Below are 20,488 nucleotides of genomic sequence, written 5' to 3'. Positions count from 1 at the left end.
TATCATCGCGATCGAGTATGAGTACTAATTAAATCTCAAGCAACCTAGCACGAGTAACCTGCTCGTAATCTTTCCATCGCTCCGAAAACGCTACGTCATGGGCGACTCTCTGGTTAATATAATCCTGCAGTGCGTCATACCGGTCTCGAAAGGCATCAGCCCCAAATTCAACATCTACCAACCTTCCACTTGACAGTTCCGATAACGCACAGTACACAGCGACGATTGCTGTCGGCATCATACTATCCAGCGTTCTGAGGTCGCAACACTCCCTGGGGGTGCTCAGTTGGTTACTTTCCTGGATGAAAGGCACATGGGACTAATGAGTTGTCACCTTCGCAATTTCGCCTTAGATTGTGCCAGCTTCCGATCTTTGACCATGGTGCAATTCGTAAGTTCGCAAACAATACCTAAGAGATGGAAAGAAAGATTAGCAGCTCACAACTTTAAAGATATTTTGTATGTTTAACTGTCGTTTACATTTCCGGAAAGCTCCCTCACATGTCCTCCAGTGCGTTTTCCCAGTCTTTCAAGTTGAAGGGCTATTCTCATGATCACGATGCGCAGTATATTCCCTATTTCAAGGCGTCAAACACGAGGAATGGTAGATCACCATCATCACTCCGAATTTTCTTACCTGCACTTACTAACAATCCAGAGGTCGTATGGAACTTAATCAAACAGGCTGGCAGATGGCTGAACTGTAGCTCGATTGATGCTGTTAGCATGACGTCAGGACAGTATAAAGATCACCCTTGTCGCCCCGCATTGTCCTGGACCACCTATGATACCCAAGCCCGGCATTTCCGTGTTCCTGACAGAATTGACGCCCCGTCAGAGTGGGCAGTACCCAAGAATGCTTTGCCCAAGGATGCTGAGTTAAAGGTATTTCCCCATTATCATCCTGTCCGTTCTGATTGTTCGTCTCGTCTCTTTTTCTATTTTCAAGGTTGAAAGCTCTGATTCAAAGGCATATTTCCATCGATTGCACCGTCGAAGTGAGTTTACAGACAACTTGTCGTAAATGCGGAGCTGACAAAAATCTAGATTTTGCACAGCTATGAAAACACTAGTGCACCTGACACCCTGTATGTGACTGACTACACCGTGAACCCTCATGCCAAACCACCTCAAGCAAACTGGTGCTCTCCGGAACTGTCAGGATACATTTTCAAGATAGAGATGTGGGATCTTTCATTTATCGTATGTCTGACTTCATATTGAAAGTAGCGGCCAAAATTTAATTATATTCTTCACAAGTGAGCACGCGGTATTGTTAGGCACGAATCACCCTTGCAAGAGTATCTATTCTGCGGCAAACACGCTGCTGCGCCCCCTCCCAAATCCCAGAACGGTCAACAATCCACGCCGCCACCTCGACACGATACCAAACGTTTGTGCTGACCGCGAGATATTCGCCCTCTCCCTTTTCTGTTCCCTCTCCCTCTCCCTCTTCCGTTCCCTCTCCCGTTCCCTCTCCCTTTTCCTCTCCCTTTTCCTCTCCCTCTCCCTCTCCCTCTCCCTTCTCCTCATTTCCTCCCCCGCTCTCCTTCCCTCCCTCTCCCTCTCACTCCTCTCCCTGGTTATCTTTCTTGCACGATCAATGCTGCAGCAGCGCTGATCCACCACTTAGAGTCAGCGCGTCTGATCGGACACCACGATGGAATACTCACCTCATCCTGAGGTGCCATCGTTCAAGGTAAGCGTTTTCGATTTGACGTCCAGATATGATTTCTATGGGACGTAGTAGATCGATGCTATCGATGAGGTCGATGAGGTCGATTACCTTTTTCGGCGCGATGGCTCACGCTTCGGATTCCACCGAATCGCATTCCACGCAGACCTTCGAACGTGGAGGGCATGTGGGAAATGGCCGGTCTGTGTTAAGTCTGTGCAGACTCCGCCCCAAAGTCTGGGGGACATGTCTGGGTGTGTTTTGTCGGCAAGTTCCAGGTTGTCTGTTCCGAACTTCTGACATCATCACTGCCGCCACGATCTACGTCAGCTACTGCGACACTGATCCCATCAGCTACCCCCGTCAGTGGCTAGCCACCCCTGCCATCTACATCAACCACCCCCCATCAGCACTTCAGCCATCCCTGTGTCACGTATCAGTAGGTGCAATCAATGACAAGTCCGATTGATGACATCCGCAGGATGGCACCTGGAATACTTGGCAGCTGTGGAGCTGTAGTCGATGGTATGTTGTCTGTGGGCACGGTGGGCAACGTGAAATGGCGGGAGAGGCTGATGGCGAGATACCGACGCTAAGTTATGGCATAATACGGCGGGCAGCAAACATAGACTTCCCGGCAATTTCTGGACAACCTGTCCCCCAGACTTTGACATGGAGTCTTCAGACCATCTCTCGTCGCTCGTGTACTACTATTGTTCGGTATCGATAAATTTTCATTTCGTATATGCGCTCGAAAACCACTGATATACGGTACTGTGACTTCAACATGTCACAACTTTTTGAAACTTTTAAAGTCGACGTTGCCTCAGACTTGTCGTTTGAGTGTTGTAGAGCACTGCTGTAAAATATTTGATGTAGTTTTCACGAGAAGGGCTTGAATAGCATTGTAATGGAACAAATCAATAGGGCCAAACGGCAATGCACGAAATAGTTGGGATAAGTCTAATACCACCCCTTATCGTCTGAAACGGAGAAATGTCATAGCTTTGTGGCTAAATCTGATGGTATTCTAGATTTATTGACAAATGTCAGAGGCTCTTTCCTTGAAAAGGCCTTAAATAACATTGTAGTTAAAAAACGAGACTAGGTGAGATGTCAAAGCTCAAAACGATTGGCTCAGGTATACTATCACTACTCATTGGCTGCAAAGGCGGAATGTCCCAGCATTGTCATAGATTATTCATGTTAAGCTGGATTTACAAGCATATATGAGTATGTATATGCGACTCAAATTGCTCGCAGTATAAAAGCTAATATTTGGCGGCAGCAGAATTACATCGTGCTATACTTCTCACGGCTACAATATCGAGGACTCATCAATTCACTGATGATGTGCTATGGTTGACGCGGCATAGAGTGTGGATGTTGATATTAGTACAGAGACTACGAAGATATTTGGGAGAACTTGTCGTGGTGTGAGCGGTGCTTGACCCAGCCTAAACGAGGCTTCCGACATGCCATGGTTGGGGCTTGACGTGGTGGTGCAGAGTATATACTATAGAGAGTGGATCGAACTTGACAGGATGAGGTCGAGGCTTGACACAGTGAGATAACACTTGACATTGCGTCTGAAAACCAACATAAATGAACGAATTAGAGGTAATGCAACAATACAGGACTGACGTGCAAGATGCATACTAGTAGTGTGAACAGAGGACAAGCACTGTAAATTTGGTGAGAGGTGAATACAGCACTATAGAGCCTGTACGGGAACTGACATTTTACCACCTTTTGCCGTGACCCGTCAGTGAAATTACATTCTAAAGGTAATCTAGGGTGCTCTGGAACGCTCTAGACTAGCTAGGTCTAGAACGCTCTAGCCAGGTCCAGATCTTCTTGTGATCGAAATATTGCAAGAGGTAAAATGTTGAACCCCCCCCCCCCCCCCCCGCCCACCAATGTGTCATCGCAGCAATCACACACTCCGAACGCCTCTTCGTAATTCGCGTGCTCATTCCACTGTTTCGTGCCCACGAGAACACCGGCAACTCGAGCTCAATACACGACGTTTCCACGAAGTGTCTTCCCAAAATCCTATCTTGAGAATGTGGATGCTTCCTCTGAGAAATTTGCGGACGTATATGCGGAAGACTCGGAGTTGAGCCTTGGTGGGGAATTCAAGTGCGTAGCGTTGCGTTTCCATAAATTTGTCACTGACCTATTCTCTAGTAGAACGGCCATCGTACATTGCAGTATTACACGAACAAATTCAAATTATCAAAAGTCGCTGTTCCGAGTTGGCCACCCTCAGATGTCCGAGTCGACGACTTGCTCCTTCCTGCCGAGCCTCGCATCTGGCACTAGAGCAATGGACCGAGTAAAATCTTTCACACCACTACTCAACTGTCTCAGTGACGGCGAGATTGAACGTGGTGAGAAGGAGAGGGAGAAAGAGCTCACCAAGCACAGGAAATGGAATACACGAGGATGTCAAGGTATTTAAATTGGGTTTGCAGCTATATAAGTTAACTCTGGGCCTGGGGATCACGCTGCAGAACTACAAAGTTCATCTTAGAAACTGACATCATCGCTTACAGGTCCATCGATGATGATTCGGTGATTCCAACATTCGACTGTAGCCTATAGGAACTGTATCCGAATATGGTACAGAAGAGTGCGAATCTCTTATTTCTCCTGAGACTTGGAAGCCGGGATCTCGTGCAGCTACCGTCATCGATGCGTATCAGTGTCAAAACAGTAGTCGGATTGTCACCGCGAACAACCTCACGCTATGCACTGAACCGATGCATACCAATGACAACATCGTGCAATGTACTGTGGCAAATTCCACGTTGGTGGAGGGCGAGCGATTCTCATAAGCAGTCAGGATCTCGACAACCCATTCACCAGGCTGCGAATGACCGACGGACATCAGAAGACACGAGGGCAATAGAAATAATGAACTCAAATGAGGCACTAACGGGAAGGAGCTCAATGAAGGCCGATACGAGGGTGCAAGGGTATGCAGAGATTGCGGGACAAGGAACGAGAGACAAACGTGAAAGGGACACAAGACAAATGACCGCCAGCCTAGATTCTAGAACGATCGTAGTCGCCTGAATTGGACACAGATGGAGTAATTGCACAGATTTTGCAGGATAAAAGTGAAAGCTATGAGACCAACTCCCTAATGGTAGCGGGAAAAACACAAAGTGGTGATATCGCTCAGCCTTATGCCTTTCCTGCGGCAGCTGCCTTGGCATCCTCTGCGGCAGCGACCGCAGGGTTCACCTTCTTGCCATCTTTCCACCGAATGCGTGGGGGAGGGGCACGGTTACGGCGGCCCTCGCGTGATCGTACACGTACAACTAGAAGTGACAGACGAGATTCATAAGTGTAACAAGAGAACGTTGGAGGATACGCACCATGCGAGTGAATAGCGCAAGATACACAATATGCGATTTTGATATAGAGTTTTGGAATCACGTATTCTAGCGTTGTTACAAGAATATGAGACCCCGTATATATGGACGATGAATTCGAAGGATCGCACCTGGGTAGACACTAGCTTCGCTGATATCTCGAACGGCCGCGCTCTCGACCATGTTCCTCACCGTGAAACGCTTGATAGCCTTATCTTTTGCGACGCAACGAGAGCAGTTCGAGCAACGAACAAAACCGACGTGGCCACGGCCCTTCTTGTTACGGCCGCCATTTCTTCTTTTCTTGGTCTGTCAGGGAGAGGTTGAGTCAAAGCCCTGTATATGCCATGTATCTGAAGGAGGTGATGCCAATCCGTCGCATCTCCGAGAAGAAACGGACAGCGACTCGAGTATACGAGATGTCTGAGGTTCCGCGGATGGCTAGAGGTGACTTACCATGTTGCAAAATTTCGAGGTGTCTTGAGGTCGTCGGACGTTGCTTGTCGTCGGTAGCCTATAGCCCAAATTCAAGCCACGGCAAGTACCGCAGAGACTCTCACGCTCCGTCAACACACCAAACCTGCCCTAAGTTGACCAGTTAGAGTGAACCCTAACCCAACTCACAGAGACCGGATGCTTTAAAGTTCATCACGCAACGAAACACATCACTCCACAATCAAATCAGGTTTGATCGAACGAGTGCCGGTAGTTGATGTGCATATGCTTGATGTCCATGTGCTTGAAAAAACTATGTTTTGATATTCACATCTTGTTCAGAATACGGACATGAATAGTTACGTGTGCTGTATGAAAATAAGGTTCAACGCCAGCCAAGATAGGAGAATTATATTGGACTCGGGAGCGAATCGAGTTGCTACGTCAAGGAGCAGCTAAACCTAAACTGGGCAACTCGAGCCCGGTCTGTACTGAAGATTCACCGTCATTTTGCAGTAGTAGTGCGTGGACGTGACGACCTTGATCCTACGCATCCGGAGTGTGTGTAGTTCCTTTTATGCCCTTAATTCGGCGTCGCCTCGCAGTCAATCAAGGTGATGTGCGGTTGCAATGAAGAAAATGAGGGCATTTACAGCATCGAATGGACAATAGTGGACTAGTACCTCATCGGCGTATCACCATCTACAAGGACGGGTATGAATGACGTGTCAACGCTCAAACTCTAGCGGTCAAATCGACGCGCAGTTTACGCTCGAATGCGGTGTCCGTATCTGTATAGCCTCTAAAGACGCATTGGACGTGCATGTGAAAAGTCGTAATCTTCAACCGGAGTTTGTAGATGATCGGTGAGGTGATGCTCCACAGCATTCAGACACTAATCGGTGCGAAGACACGGGGCCGAGTCGGGGAGTAGGAGTTGACGATGTCCGTGATGGAGAGACCGAAATGTAGGCCGAGGTTGGCACTGGGCCAAGTTCGAGCGAGCATGCGGGAGCCTCGACGCCTGGCCAGCGCTACTTCGTGTGGGACCATTCAGAAACCTGTTCTGCATACATGTGATTAGCATGGGTGATATTACGAGAGAGCCACAGTTCCATGTGCCAATTGGCTGAACTAGCGAACTCACATCATCTTGAAACTTGACACGCGGGGTGCGAAATAGAAGACTTTCCCAAATGAGGTAATTTTAGTATTCGATCGAGGATGGCGATGCGTTATACGGAAGAGCGATAGGTGTGCCGGATCCGTGCTCGTACGAATTCTAGAAGTCGACTCCACAAGTAATTTTTTTCGAAGCGAGTGATAGAATAGTTCGAAGATTCGATCAGGTGCCACGTTAACAAGGACGAATCTAGGCACCCACTGGTAAATGCTTCATGGCGGCGTCACATTCTCTCAGCATCAGCGGTGACCGACGCTACATGAACTGCGACGGTAAGGTCAACTCCGTACGACACGGTGACTGGTAGAGAGTGCTTTTGGGGGAACCTGTGCAATTGGCATCCCGACGGCACCCAAAACCGGTATCAATCTTACCATAAATGATCATCAATACTAAAGATGACGATGCGTTACTGTCGGCGAACTTATACAGCAACGACGAATCGCGAGGGCTCTGAAACTGTGTGGAACGTTCAATTGATTCAGGAAGTCGATTTGCGCGTCGAGCTCATCGGAGAATGCACCATTTGCTATATTCCAAGTCATGTAACGTGTCAGTCGGCGTTAATGGTAATCCAGCATACAGGATCGACTACTAGGGCCTGATTGTAATCTGTCATCGATGGCGTGACCCCCTTGGTCGATCCTGAGGAGGCCAATGTGGCCCACTCCGTTTGGGGAAAATCGCCCGCCCCACTAGAAGATCAGGAAATGGAGCAGGGTTACGATAGGCGCCAAAAGTTCCTACTCTAGCAAATATCCCTAGTAACCGGAGCGTGGCCTAGCCTGGAAGATCCAAAGCAATAGCGGCAATACATGGGCCGGACTCATAGTAAACGGTGAGGACTACCTGGCTACTACGTCCACCAGCGCAATTTCGGGTAACTATTGACGGGTGCTCATGCCACCGCCTGGTTACGAAACTCCAAGTGGATAATATCATTATTTCTTCCAAAGCCAGAGCTCAAACGCCGGACCCGGGTAGAGAGAAGCACTCACTCAGCCACTATTCTGACAGTATCGAAGCACTTCGGAAATGGGGTCCTACGATGATTTCAGACCGTAGTGACCAAACAAAAGGGCAGTGCCAATCCGGGGGGTTCAATATACGAGAGCACCTTGTAAAAGTCCCTTGATGCGTCTTTTGATACTGATGGCCAATAGTCCATTTTAGTCGGGTTCGGTACAATTAGCGTGACGGAGAGGGACGTAGACCTGACAGCAAAACCCAGCGGTGACAGGTCAAAATGTTAGCAGCCTTCAGCATCCAAAGCGACGCCAGCCTGTGCAGGGCCGCCTGAAGTCAGGGGCGACCCTTGACCACAAATTGACCCGGGCTGCACGTGATTGTTTATGCCTGTACAGCCCAGTAGACGGAGATAGGCCAAGGGTGAGATGGCTAGGATCCAATCATATGAAATTAGTAATGTGAGTTGGAGCATGGTGCACTTACCATTCTACTAACTCCTCTAGTCCCATCATCTAGCTAGTGATGAATTAAACGCCTCCAGACGCCGCTGCTCACAGTTTAAAATCACCAATTACTATGTAGTAGGGTCGTGGCCACGGATACAATTATAGCTGCATGCTGTAGATGATGATCTTCGGTCTCACGATAAGGATTGTATAAATTAACGGATATATATATAAATAAAATGAAATGACTACAAGTCCTAGGATGACAACTACCGTAGTGCTTGTGCCGACAAACAAGGATGGTATTGTGCACAGCAAGCCCGCCGCGGTAGAAGCTGGTGTAAAGTTGATCGTGGGAATCATATCTAAATTAGGCAATCGAGGTCTCCTTTGATCTCGGAAAGAAGTTTACTAAGTTATATGGATTCAGCCGAGTACCATGGAACGTGAACACACCAGCGACTCCCTCCCGATAAAGATGGAGATTAGTTCTTTCAAATTGTCAACTTGATCCGCAGACCATGTCCATATCTACAACCTGATATCAAACTACAAATAGCCCTGGCTTCACTCCATCCCATCTTCCCCACCATCCATTCATCATGACTTGGAACCACCTCCCAACTGAACTCCACTTGGCTGTTGCTCGCTTCCTCCCTCCCAGGGACACTCGTGCTCTTTCACGTACCTCTCGAACCTCCTATAATCTTCTCGCACCTCAAATCTTTTCCGATGTCACAATTTCATCTCGTAGTGCTCTGAGATCATTCGCCATGCACGTACCAGCCAGATACGGCGCCCATATAAGGCGTCTTAGCGTCTGCACAAAACCCGGCGAGAATCCAGTCGCACAAGAAGTTGACTGTACAGAAGACCTTACAACCATCCTTGCCACCTGTTCTCGCCTGCGGTCTCTATCGCTCTCGCTCGCGGCATCGCTTGATACATCCAAAACCACACCTGTGTTTGCTACTCTTGTAACGGTTGAAAGATTTGAGATTGGCTGTTGGGGTCAAGAAGAGACTGCGCCTGTGTAAGTCATCGTGACGCTAATTGCACAACGTTTGTCTGATGGGTCCCCCACACAGATCTGAGCGTGTTGCAGTCTCCCTTGCTGCGTCCTTGTCATCCCTCACACATCTCACACTGTCCCGCATCACTCGTTCAGCGTTGCATGTAGACAACTGCTCTCCCCCGGGCGTTCCGTTGGTGCTCAACGACCATGACGTCCCTTCGCACCCTATCCTCGGAGAAGAGCTTTGCATTCCCAGCCTCCTAAAACTTCCCACTCTCAAGTCACTTGAGCTGAAGGACGTATGGATCGATTGCGATGAGAACATGTGTGTACAGGGAAAAGTTGCACAGCTGGAGCGTGTATCAATCTCTGGAAGCATGTACAGGGATGGCCAAGTAGAGAACAAGGCCTGTTTGGCATGGCTTCGGGCTTGCGGTCCTGCTTTGCGGTCCTTCAAAACAGGAATTCCTTTTGGCGGATTCCAACCGTCCACTTGCCTCGGAAAGGACTGGATGGCCGCGGAGCATGAATCTATCATTTCCCCTCTACCTACTCTCACAAACTTTCACGTGGATGCCGAACGAGTCGCTTTGGATGACCTTCTTCCCATGCTCAATATATTGTCCGCTTGTGAAATCAAGCGGATTACTATGGTCAACGCAGCAATGTGTGCGGCTCAGGATACATTCACACGGGAATGCGCATCTGATGAATTCGAGGATTGGCAGGATGCTATCGAACAGTTTCTCACTTCAAACCAATGGGATTCTCTCAAGAGCGTGGAGTTGAATTTTGGTGAAGGCGCTCAAAGGGTCTGGAGCTTGTAAGCTGCGTAGTTTTTTTTGGGATAGTGTGGATCTTTTTGTTGGACTTTTTTTCCTCCTCGGGCTCCTGTAAAACAACCCATCCCCCCATGCCGAATCAGGCATTTCATTGTACACTTATTGTTCACTTGCTAGATGTACTGCCTCTTTATACCAAAGATACCAGCTCCGCCTAAGGGAGCAAAAATATTCGCTAGATTGCCTACTTTTGCGTATCTGGTCAAAGCCTTATGTCCGAAGACCAACCTATACCTGATATTTAGCTAGACCTTTACCTAGAATTTTCAGTCTTAGAATATCATCATCGCTCTTGAAATACGCGCCATATATGCTATTGCTCAATTCTACTGCTTCCGCACGTAGCGGATCGGCCCTTGCAGGATGGGCTCGGACACTGCGAAGGGTCTACGGGAAGTATTCGAAGCTTGACCCTAGCTAGTCTTCATCGAGTATAAGTCAAGGCTGGGCTGACAAGCGCCAGCCGACCGCCGACGATTGTCCAGTCACAGGCCACCAATTGACATGATTCCGTAATATGCATATATACGGCTACGTATGGAGCCGATAGCACACAGCTCCAAAATTTAGGATTGCAATGCACTGGAGCTCAACTGCATTCGTGTTAATTCCCTATGTGTCATTCTGCGAATCGGATGAGTCAGGGGCAGACAAATTGGACCCGTACTCACGATTGTCAGGGACGAGTGATGACTTATCCGTTCGATCCGAACTTGTAGATGGACGGCGACGAGAGATCCGTTAACAGTAAGGTAATCCAGGAATCAATTGCGGCACCCGTCGCAGGCCCTGATCACCAACGGGATCGGCACTGACCAACCTGGCAGTTGATCAAGATGTGGAATGGGATCCGTGTGGAAGGACCTTGCGTGCCCAACGGACTAAGACATTTCACACAATGTGCGCAGTGCCGATACGGTCAGAGACAACCGTTCCAGTTCATACGGCGACGGCTGCTTGATTCTGGGGAGTACAGTCAGGAGGCGTTTTCCTCGGATACTGAAATTCCGCTTGTACGCACAGGAGATTCTTTTAACATAAGCGTAGGAAAATATGGTGTTGCGACTGCGCTCGACAGGAATGACTGAACATTCCGAATATATACATACGGTGGCGGCCTGCGCATTTTTTGCAGGTCATTCCATTATCATCGGACTAATTTTCTAGTGCTTGGAAGTGGATGATGGTTTGAAGCGGCGATACGGTGAAGGGCTGGGCACGCCAGCTACAAATGCATCGGTCATCAGCTGGAGGCAAGTTTTAGCGTTCCTTCGAGAAAATCGTTCGAAGATGATCGATGAACTGCGAGGCTGGCAAATTATATTTTCCAACAACCGTGAGTAAGCACTGGTCTGTAGTTCATTGAACTTCTTTAGAGACGCTTTCGAGAACGTGGACACTCACGTATGATTTGATTTGAACAGGTGTCAATAGATTTGTCTTCCAGTCGGTGCCAACAGGAATCTAGTGCGTATTTCAAAGCATATGCGACACATATGAAGGTGACCGTTAGAACAACAGTCGTTTTTGTTCATCCACGACAACGGTAAAGTGAACGAAAATTCGACATTTTTCATAGGATAAAGCTGAAATCAGAGATAAATCAGCACTAAAAGAGCTCACGCAGAAATCTGTGGCGAGCTGATCAGTCTGATCTGCACGCAAGCCATCTCGAAAGGGCATGGCGGCGTCAGGGAAAAGAGGTCAGAATGCACGTGACTTGTTACGCGACGCGCCCATCATAAGGCATGTTCCCACACGCTTTGGCTTGCATTAGTTTCTTTCGAGTTCAGCTTGTTATTTTCACTTTGGTCGTCATTCGGGAGCCGGGACACCATCAATTCCTTCTCTCTTCCCAACCACGATCATCATCTACCAGCTGCCTTTGGTTCCCAACAAGAAAAGGTTTATATCATTAAGGAAAATATTGGACTCCGTCGTTGCAAGGGGCAACCGTGACATCCTGTTCTGGGCCACAAGACTTTCGACGTTTCTTCCATTCGTGTATAGCCTCCTTTGTTGCGAGCCTGGACAAACAAAGGTGTTTGTTCTTAACGACTCTCCTTGTTTCCTTGCTTCTTACTGTGCATTGGTTACATGGATACCAATAGCCACTATGCACAAGCACTCGCTTTCAGTTCCAACTGTACCCGCTTCTGCCCCCACCTCACCCGCTTGTACTCGTCTGAACCGATCAGAGCGGCTATTCGCAGCACCAGTGACTCCCCAACGTTTAGTCCGCCCTCAAAAGGCTTCGTATCGATCGCCAGTTACCCCCGCAAGCACCTACTCTACGCCATATACACCATTGAGCCTCCGTTCATTCTCGACTGCATCAAGTTCAACTATTACCACCCCAGGATCGGCTTCTAGCTTTAATAAACGTTATATTGCGTCTCCCTCTACCGAAAATGATGCAATTTTTGTGGACAAGAGTCTTGCGGACATAGCTGAGAATTGGCGCTCGCGTGCCAATGACAACGGTATTAAAGTCTCAAGTGCAGACGACTCTAATTATGGTGATGATGAAGGTGCGCATACATCCGTCAATTGTTGTATGTTACTCACGCAACATTATGAAATTTTGGTTGTCATTGCTGTCCTATTTCGCTCCTCCGTGGACTAAAACTGCATATATGCGCATTTAGCCAGCGATTTGACTCATTCTGATATGAATTGTACAGGTTTCGTAACCGAGGAAGGTTTGTCACTGCCATAAAATGCTCCGTTCCGACACCCACTGATAGTTTCCTATGTAGCACTTCTCCCTCCGCCGTTCTTTGCAATTCATCGGCGGTCTCAGACGATCTCCAGCACAGCATCACCTCGCACCCCGCTCTCACCATATGCTCTGAGAACCCCTGCTCGCCGCGCTCTTGGAGTGCTGAATACACCGCCACCAAAACCAACAAACGTTAGCCAGTTAAAATTCAAAGGAAGCTTGACTGATCCCGCGCACACACGACGGCGGCCTTCATTTGGGCAGGTCAGTGACTCACTTCTTCTTGCTGATCCCTATATATTGATCAGCTGATGCGGCACACCGCTTTCTATATGTAGATGTCTACCGACCTCTTCGACATCGACGAGAACACTTTTGAACCTTATCCTCAGTCATTCCCTTCAGCTGAATCTTTCTCTTTGCACGACCCATTCTTCGGTTCCGTTCTTCCAACGATTACGGAGTGTGTTCAACAGCATTTCGGGGAGTCGTTTTTCCAAGCAAATATGCAATCGAACGCCACCGTCACCTCGTCAACAGCCTGTTCTGTCTGCGGTCGTGACGGCGGTCGATTTGCAATCCTCAAGCCGTGCGAACACCCTCTATGTTCAGGATGCCTTACAAGTGCCCTCAACATCGTTGGTGAAAAAGCCATGCAATGTGCTGTTTGCAAGGAGTCCGTCGTAGATTTCCAACTTCAAAGCCGGCCATTTGATGACAGCTCCATGGTCTCATCTTCACCTCAGCATTTTAATTTCCTACCCGCTTTCACTCCACTAGACAGGAGTTCTTCTCCCTTGCAACAACGCCCTCGCAGAGCCAACAGACCTCTGTTACCCAGCTTTGAGCCCGTAGCTTTTGTGCCACCCATGGACCAACTCCCTGTCCATTTCCAACGGGATTTGTCCCCTCCCAACTTTACCCCAGCCCCTAAGCAACAAAGAGTCGACAATGTGGTCCTTCGGATTGACAATGTGCCTTGGGTGGGTCCATACTTCCGGCTTTGTGGCGTATCTGATTTGTCGCAGGATATAACTCCGCCAGCTATCATTGCCTGGCTCAAGCAGCCTGTCGTCCGAGTGCATGTTCTATTGGATTCACGTGGTAAAACTCTCAGCCATGCATTTGTTGAGCTTGGCACGGAGGAGTATGCGAGGGCTGCTTTACGTGGCGTGCAAAACTCTGTCCTCGGCAAAGGCAAGCGTGCGCGGGGGGTCACCGTCACTCGCAGCTCGCAGGAAGAGCTGATGCGTTCTGTACGACGTTCGTGATCTAAAGCCTCCATAAATCTGACAACATTTGGTAGCTGTTCCCGGCATGGAAAGGCGGTTTCGAGGGCTCTAGATTATCTTTCACTGGCTTGAGGAATGATCAAGCTAGGGGGGCGCTCGAGATGGGCATCATCACCGACGCGGAACTCAAGGCCTTGTTGCACCTTGTGCAGTCACCTGGCGTATGTTATTATGGTTTCGCTTGTTATGTTGTTCGCTGAGGCTTTTTAATAGTCGCATTTCCTGAAAGTTCCTTCTCTTCCCTTCCATTTCCTCATCAGCATCCTATCCAAGTTCCCGGTGGACGTTGATGGTCGAGTATTCTGCACCAACAACCTTCGAGATAACTTGTTCAGTACGTGTTCTCCATCCCAACGATGCCTGAAGCAGTATTTTAACGTCATTTTCATACAGATCTGACTTATTGTGAGTTCCTCATATAACTTGTCCAGCTGTGGCCTAATATCCCGTAGCGGCGTTGGGTCTTCTCATGACAGGGGTGGGGAATGCGATAACGGAAGGAATTCATTTGTTGGATGAACTTCTTCAAGCTGCGGTGACTTGTCAAGGTATTGTTTTGCTGATATTTTTGGAATTAATGCTAAGCGCCATCATCCGCAGCCTTTGCGCCACAACAAGCCCAGATGCTTTCCAGCCTAGTGAGGCCTTCTATTCCGCCGTTTGTTCCCGCTTTCCAACTGCCGAGCGGGCACTTCCGCACTGACAGCGGCGTCTTCATCCGTGATAACGATCTCCCTGTCCCTAGTCCCTACGCCACTCTCTCCGCTCCTAGCCCTCACGGTACTGTTCCTGCTCTCAGCCCATACAACGACATTGCCCGTGAGTTTGGCGTTGATGAAGATTTGATTCAAAAACTGGCTCAGAGGCTGAACGTTCTGCGGTGATACCCGGATGCCTGCTTCTTCATTGCACCACGACCCACTTGTTCCGGACCTTACTCCTAAGCATGACGTGACTTCATGATTATTTTCTTGTTCCCTCAACGTCTTCCCCTGTTTCTTGATGATCGCTAGTCGACTTCATATTCCTCGGGTTTTCGGTGTATCCTCGATCTTGCCCCCTCTCTCATGTCTAGTTACCACACTCGCTATGGAATCCTGCATTGCTCTCTCTCCCTGCAATCTCTCGGTCTTTTTTGCCCTGTATTGCTTACTTGACGACTATCCCAGCACTGCTTTGTATCGTAGTCTCATGCTGGTAGAGCTACCATTATCAGATATCTGCATATTATCCTTGGCGGTGTCATGAACTATAACGTGACCTCGTTATCTTACGTGACAACCGCGGCTCCCTATCAGTCCAAACATTGACAAACCCCGTTTGGGCCGCGGCCCAGTAGTTTTTTGACCCTGCCTAGAACTTACCAACCTTGATCATGACAATCAGAAAACTAGTACTGTTGCAATGTTAGCGTCAGTATACATACCTTGTCTGTTCCCCACCAGCGACTCTCACGAGGACTTTAATCCCTCATCAGAACTGACGAACGAAAATACCTCTGCCTTGTGGTGCAAAGCGCTCTTATCGAGACACAAATATCTCTGCACATATATATGCAAGTGTCCACAGTATATACCTGTTCAGAGATAGGCTGTCTCAGATACCATCATCACTAGCCCTTATGACCATTTCTCCCATACAGTGGTTGAAGCTCTCGACATGGGAGCTTGAACTCGAGAATACAGCGTTTGCGACAGATAATAGATGGAGCAATCATGATATGGACCCTACGCCTCTTCACTTGCGAACGTGGAGGTATGCGTCATCCCTTGCTGTGATTTCCCAATACATCTGACTGGTCTTTTTTGAACTAAGTTCATGGAGTTATGTTCGTGACACAGGCCAGTTGCTAGACAGTTCAAATTAATACCAATGTTTTCTAGGTGTCATATTGGTTTTCCGATGCCAGTAATATCGCTGTCTGGGAGGCGAGTTCAAAAAAGATGCGCCGACTTGGTTGCGACTGATGTCAGACAGGTCGCGAGCTCGATGTTAGCTATTGGTCTTTCCTGGTGAGTTTTCACCTATTATATTTCGAGCAGGATTGACAACCTGAACACAGGAGACAGGCCTTGCCTGCCATTGTTGTTGCGTACTGTATAACGGCTGTTCCGATACTTCTCACCGGGACTATCGGTACCCGCCTGAGGGTTCCATTCTCGGTCCTCAGCAGGTCGTCCTTCGGATTTTGGTTCAGCTACTTCCCTGTTATTACGCGAGGAATAATTGCCATGTCTTGGTTTGGAATTCAGGTAGGGTATTGTAAATCCATGCGTGGTGCTCTCTCTAGTTTTGCTAACAAAACATGAACAGACATACAACGGTTCTGAATGTATCTATCAGGTACATTAATTGCTGTAGAAGATTGACGTATTTTAACACTATGATCTTTCAGATGCTGAAGGCTATATGGCCGTCTATCGCCCATGTCCCGAATCACATACCGGCCTCGTCAAACACCACCAGCGTCGGCAAGTGCTCATTGCTCGAGCGCGCGTACTTTGTTGATCAGAATCGTTGTGGTCAGGCATGATGTGTTACGTTCTTTACTGGCTCCTCCAATTTCCATTCATGCTGCTGTCTCCTCAGAAAATACGTTACCTCTTCATGGTCAAGGGCGTGATCGTCCCATTTGCCTGGCTTGCTATGGTCATTTGGGCGTTCATAAAGGTTCCTCCTTCAGTCGGACTATTTGCTCAGCACGCTACAGTGCAAGGCTCTGACCTCTCCTGGGCTTGGCTGACGGCACTCAATAGTGCGCTGAGTCTTTATTGTGGCTATGCGGTCAATATAGCGGATTTTACGGTTTGTAACTACACCACGTCGTTCAATACATTGTGTTGACCTTCGAACAGCGGTATGCCACACATGAGAGAGCGTCAGTTCTTTTCGGTTGGGGTGCATGAATCATTCCTGACCCGAATCAAACAACAGACAATATTCACAGGCTATCATTATTCCAGTAGCATTCACGCTTTGTTCGTTCGCTGGACTGGCTGTGACGAGTGCAGGAATTGTCCTTTATGGTTCGGCACTGTGGGATCCCCTACAGCTGATTGACCAATGGGACAATCGAGCAGCGGCGTTCTTTGCCTCGTTCGCGTTTCTGCTGACGACCATCGGGACCAATATTAGCGCTAATGCCCTTGTGGCTGCCAATGACCTCACAGTCTGCCTTCCGAAATACATCAACATAAGACGTGGTCAAGTGATATGTGCATTGATTGGTGGATGGGCGTTCTGTCCTTGGGAAGTTCTGGCAAAGTTTGTTGACTCGACATATCGTCCTCTTATTTTGTTCATTTATCTGTAGAGCATCTGGTTTTCTGTCATTCCTGAGTGGCTACACCATTTTCATTGGACCATTCGTTGGAATTATGATCTCCGATGTAAGTAAATCAATCGTGATCGGGGGCGCACACTGAAGTTCTGTTAGTACTGGCTAATCCATCGGGGTCGAATTGACGTCCCAGCGATGTACCAAGCTTATGGTCGATACCGCTATACATTTGGAGTGGCGAGTTCATTTCACTGGCTAGCCCGGATTGTGCAGGTGGCTGAGGCTTGTTGACAGAACTGGCGTGCTTTGGCAACACTCGTGATTTGCATCGCACCAGCTATGCCTGGGCTCGTTCACTCCATCAACCCGTCCATTAACGTTGGAGGTATCCATAATTTATTTTCCATTGGGTGGATATTTGGAGTGCGTGCACTATCTACATTCACCCGCGCGACTCACTGTTACTTCCCCCCTTTCTTCATAGTTCTGGTCAGCATTCGTCGTTTATTCCGTCCTCTCGATGCTGTTCCCGGCTCGAGGAACATATGTAGAGAAGGCTGTATTGCCCGATGATGTGATACCGCCATCGGCCTCTTGTGATTCTACGGACGAAGATGTGGAGAAATTAGACAAGGGTAACGTGACTCCTGAGACTGTATCGGGGCTCCATGGCTTCCACAAATAGAAGAGAATTTTTCGGGCATCATTTGTTTTCACACGTCGAAATGGTATTCATACTATTGCCACACATCAGGTTCGCGTACCGAAGTTCCCAGTGACGGAAAGAATGCGGGGAAGGGCAGTAGCTACCAATGCACCAATGGCACAACCAATCGCTAAAGTCGCGCCGGTACCCAGGACGCCCGCATCCCTGGAAGACAAACGGTGCAACTTCGGTCTTGGACCTTTGTCAAAAACGCTGGAGCACGTTGCTTTGGACTCAGGTGCTGTAAGCAGACCGGGAAGACCATCCACGCTTGAGAGGTTCTGTCGCATCCAATATGCTCTAAGGCCCTTCGGATTAATCTCTGTGGAGACAGTAGCGCGGTCATGTGACTCTTTTATGTCGAACGATCGGAGGAGTTGAGTGCGGTGCGTAACAAAGTCATAGATCGGAACAGCATATCCACACGACTAGGGGAAAGATTAGAACCCAACTTCGGAAATAGGTTAGATCGGAGATACTACCGTTAGACACTGGTATACATCGATGACGATAGCCGCACGAGACCCCGGTTTACGAGTCTCAGGAGGAATAAGAGATTCATACTCTTGCGTGCCATATTCGTATACAGTCCCTGCACTGGTTGTTAGAATGTGAGTGATACAAGGGAAGTAATGTTATCATGTACCTGTCCCATACAACCTCAAGATCCTAGGAGGTCCCTCGAAGGAGTGAAACAGAATCGTTATGCGACCATTCTCCCTGATATGAGATATAGTCTCCACACCTTTAACCCAACAGTTGGATTAGATGAAAATCAATCAACAATGAAACACTCACCACTTCCAGTCAAATCCTCGTACCAAACTCGGTGAGAGTTCACCACATGGAAGCATTCCGCTGTACCCTTGGGGGAGACATTGACGTGTCCACCAGGACCAAGAGGAGCTGAAGCAACCCAGAACATGTGCTGTTTCCTAACCCATTCAATGAGAGATTCAGGTATTTCATCATAGTACTTGGCCATGGGAATTATCTGGCTAGCTTGGTGCCAGTCGACCGAAGTATAAGTAGTGCGCTGGTTAGGTCCGATCGGTGTTTAAGAAGACTTAATTATAACCTCTCAAGTATAACACTATCTGGTCATGGGGTGAGTCAATTTCAACCGTGCCGTTGAGTATTACATCAAATAGAAGGAATTATTACCATTCTTTTAGAAGATCGGACTAGAGGAGAGTGGGGAGAGCCAATCAGTCGCTGACTAGTGTTCCAGTAAAACAAATGCGACAAACCACTTTTCACCTTGAGTCTACCATCTCGCAATAGAAAAAGGTGCATAACTAGACTAGACAAGACACGGTTCAATAATGTCAAAGGTACACAAGGCCAGTTGTGTCAACACAGCAAATGAAGCAGAATAACGAGTACACATACGAAAGGTGAAGAGCACTGTGCATATGGGCACGTATTAAGCTTGGGTGGTGAACATATCAAACTTTCTGGTAACAGATAGGATGTAAGGAATGGCAGTAGCGACCAAGGCACCAAGGGCAAAACCAATGGCTACATTTGCACCGCTGCTCTGGGAGCTTCCCTCTCTCGAAGATGAGTATCGCAACTTTGGTCTTTGACTTTCCTTGTTAAAATTATTGACAGGCGTCACTTTGGAATCAGGTGCTACGAGCAGACCAGGCAGACCATCAATGCTTCTCAAGTTATTTCGTGCCCAACGTGCTTTGATACCCTTCTTATCGGTCTCTGAGGAGGATACGGTGCTTGAAACACAGTTGCGTGACTCGTCCATATCGGCCATTCGGAGGAGTTGGGTGCGATGTGTAACGAAATCATAGATTGGAACAGCGAATCCACATGTCTTGATGGAACTGTTAGATCAAAAGACACCTGAGTAGATAAAAGATAGGCTACCGTTTGACACTGGTACACATCGATGACGATAGCTGCACGGGAGCCCGGCTTCCGAGTCTCAGGAGAAATAAGATATTCGTACTCTTCTGTACCAAATTCGTATACAGTTCCTACACTCAGATGTTAGAATGTAATTGAAGTAAAGCAAACGACCCTCGGCTTGTGAGCACCTGTTCCGAACAATCTCAAAATCCTGGGAGGTCCTTCGAAGGCACTGAACAGGATCGTTACGCGACCATTCTCCCTGATATGAGATATCGTTTCCACTCCTTACTCGCACAGTTCTGAGTTAACTAGCGCAAAAATAGATCTGTGATACTCACCGCTTCCGGTCAAATCCTGATACCAAACTCGACGAGAGTTCACGACATGAAAACTATCCGCTGTGCCCTTGGGGGAGAGATTTATATGTCCGTCAGGGCTCAGGGGAGCCGAAGCTACCCAAAACATGTGCTGTTTCTTGATCCATTCGATGAGAGATTCGGGTATTTCATCATAGAATTTAGCCATGAATAGGATCGTGCAACTAACTTGGTGCCACGACTTGCGGTGGTAGAGGCTTGAACGTAACGATACCGTTGTTTGCAGCTGTGTGCGATTCTGATGAGATCATGAAATTTTGGTGGCACGTATGGCGAAACAGGAAATCCCCTTCG

The 20,488-nt window shown here is 48.2% G+C and overlaps 8 protein-coding genes across 8 annotated transcripts; 6 read left to right on the top strand and 2 right to left on the bottom strand.

Moving 5' to 3' along the window:
• Positions 1 to 501: 501 nt before the first annotated feature.
• On the top strand, positions 502 to 2,268 carry HD556DRAFT_1460332 (uncharacterized protein; the record flags this gene model as incomplete). The annotated part of the gene is made up of 7 exons (XM_041308222.1): positions 502 to 919; positions 971 to 998; positions 1,059 to 1,203; positions 1,281 to 1,634; positions 1,685 to 1,699; positions 1,751 to 1,929; positions 2,006 to 2,268. The coding sequence occupies 7 exons, from the start codon at positions 502 to 504 to the stop codon at positions 2,142 to 2,144; spliced, it is 1,278 nt and encodes a 425-aa protein (XP_041163457.1). The 3' UTR covers positions 2,145 to 2,268.
• A 1,200-nt stretch (positions 2,269 to 3,468) lies between these two features.
• On the top strand, positions 3,469 to 4,156 carry HD556DRAFT_1348863 (uncharacterized protein). Its single transcript, XM_041302328.1, is given in 4 exon segments — positions 3,469 to 3,572; positions 3,592 to 3,631; positions 3,643 to 3,817; positions 3,866 to 4,156. 1 exon segment carries the CDS (start codon positions 3,948 to 3,950, stop codon positions 4,137 to 4,139), a length of 192 nt encoding a protein of 63 aa, XP_041163456.1. The 5' UTR covers positions 3,469 to 3,572; positions 3,592 to 3,631; positions 3,643 to 3,817; positions 3,866 to 3,947; the 3' UTR covers positions 4,140 to 4,156.
• Positions 4,157 to 4,867: 711 nt separating this feature from the next.
• HD556DRAFT_1430750 (ribosomal protein S26e) lies at positions 4,868 to 5,517 on the bottom strand (the record flags this gene model as incomplete). Its single annotated transcript, XM_041304937.1, has 4 exons — positions 4,868 to 5,004; positions 5,062 to 5,127; positions 5,190 to 5,367; positions 5,515 to 5,517. 4 exons carry the CDS (start codon positions 5,515 to 5,517, stop codon positions 4,868 to 4,870), a joined length of 384 nt encoding a protein of 127 aa, XP_041163455.1.
• A 2,868-nt stretch (positions 5,518 to 8,385) lies between these two features.
• Positions 8,386 to 10,257, top strand: HD556DRAFT_1348852 (uncharacterized protein). The gene is made up of 2 exons (XM_041302327.1): positions 8,386 to 9,124; positions 9,180 to 10,257. Exons 1-2 carry the CDS (start codon positions 8,694 to 8,696, stop codon positions 9,931 to 9,933), a joined length of 1,185 nt encoding a protein of 394 aa, XP_041163454.1. The 5' UTR covers positions 8,386 to 8,693; the 3' UTR covers positions 9,934 to 10,257.
• A 1,807-nt stretch (positions 10,258 to 12,064) lies between these two features.
• On the top strand, positions 12,065 to 14,846 carry HD556DRAFT_1439979 (uncharacterized protein; the record flags this gene model as incomplete). Its single annotated transcript, XM_041306032.1, has 10 exons — positions 12,065 to 12,479; positions 12,633 to 12,650; positions 12,708 to 12,934; positions 13,009 to 13,653; positions 13,699 to 13,926; positions 13,977 to 14,123; positions 14,176 to 14,296; positions 14,356 to 14,367; positions 14,415 to 14,510; positions 14,563 to 14,846. The coding sequence occupies 10 exons, from the start codon at positions 12,065 to 12,067 to the stop codon at positions 14,844 to 14,846; spliced, it is 2,193 nt and encodes a 730-aa protein (XP_041163453.1).
• A 67-nt stretch (positions 14,847 to 14,913) lies between these two features.
• Positions 14,914 to 15,316, top strand: HD556DRAFT_1348841 (uncharacterized protein). The gene has a single exon (XM_041302326.1). The coding sequence runs from the start codon at positions 14,965 to 14,967 to the stop codon at positions 15,208 to 15,210; it is 246 nt and encodes an 81-aa protein (XP_041163452.1). The 5' UTR covers positions 14,914 to 14,964; the 3' UTR covers positions 15,211 to 15,316.
• A 267-nt stretch (positions 15,317 to 15,583) lies between these two features.
• On the top strand, positions 15,584 to 17,927 carry HD556DRAFT_1231977 (NCS1 nucleoside transporter family; the record flags this gene model as incomplete). The annotated part of the gene is given in 15 exon segments (XM_041297475.1): positions 15,584 to 15,717; positions 15,778 to 15,790; positions 15,846 to 15,881; positions 15,940 to 15,974; positions 16,025 to 16,214; positions 16,276 to 16,305; positions 16,358 to 16,429; positions 16,475 to 16,478; positions 16,490 to 16,767; positions 16,818 to 16,840; positions 16,897 to 17,226; positions 17,276 to 17,351; positions 17,399 to 17,476; positions 17,537 to 17,665; positions 17,727 to 17,927. 15 exon segments carry the CDS (start codon positions 15,584 to 15,586, stop codon positions 17,925 to 17,927), a joined length of 1,629 nt encoding a protein of 542 aa, XP_041163451.1.
• A 65-nt stretch (positions 17,928 to 17,992) lies between these two features.
• On the bottom strand, positions 17,993 to 20,342 carry HD556DRAFT_1232074 (uncharacterized protein; the record flags this gene model as incomplete). Its single annotated transcript, XM_041297483.1, has 9 exons — positions 17,993 to 18,376; positions 18,431 to 18,540; positions 18,595 to 18,693; positions 18,747 to 18,942; positions 19,113 to 19,251; positions 19,403 to 19,779; positions 19,833 to 19,942; positions 20,003 to 20,101; positions 20,156 to 20,342. The coding sequence occupies 9 exons, from the start codon at positions 20,340 to 20,342 to the stop codon at positions 17,993 to 17,995; spliced, it is 1,701 nt and encodes a 566-aa protein (XP_041163450.1).
• Positions 20,343 to 20,488: the final 146 nt, after the last annotated feature.

The sequence above is a fragment of the Suillus plorans genome (genome assembly GCF_016647745.1).
Source record: "Suillus plorans strain S12 chromosome Unknown HD556scaffold_12, whole genome shotgun sequence".
Lineage (NCBI taxonomy): Eukaryota > Fungi > Basidiomycota > Agaricomycetes > Boletales > Suillaceae > Suillus > Suillus plorans.
This window is presented reverse-complemented; position numbering and strand designations above follow the sequence as displayed.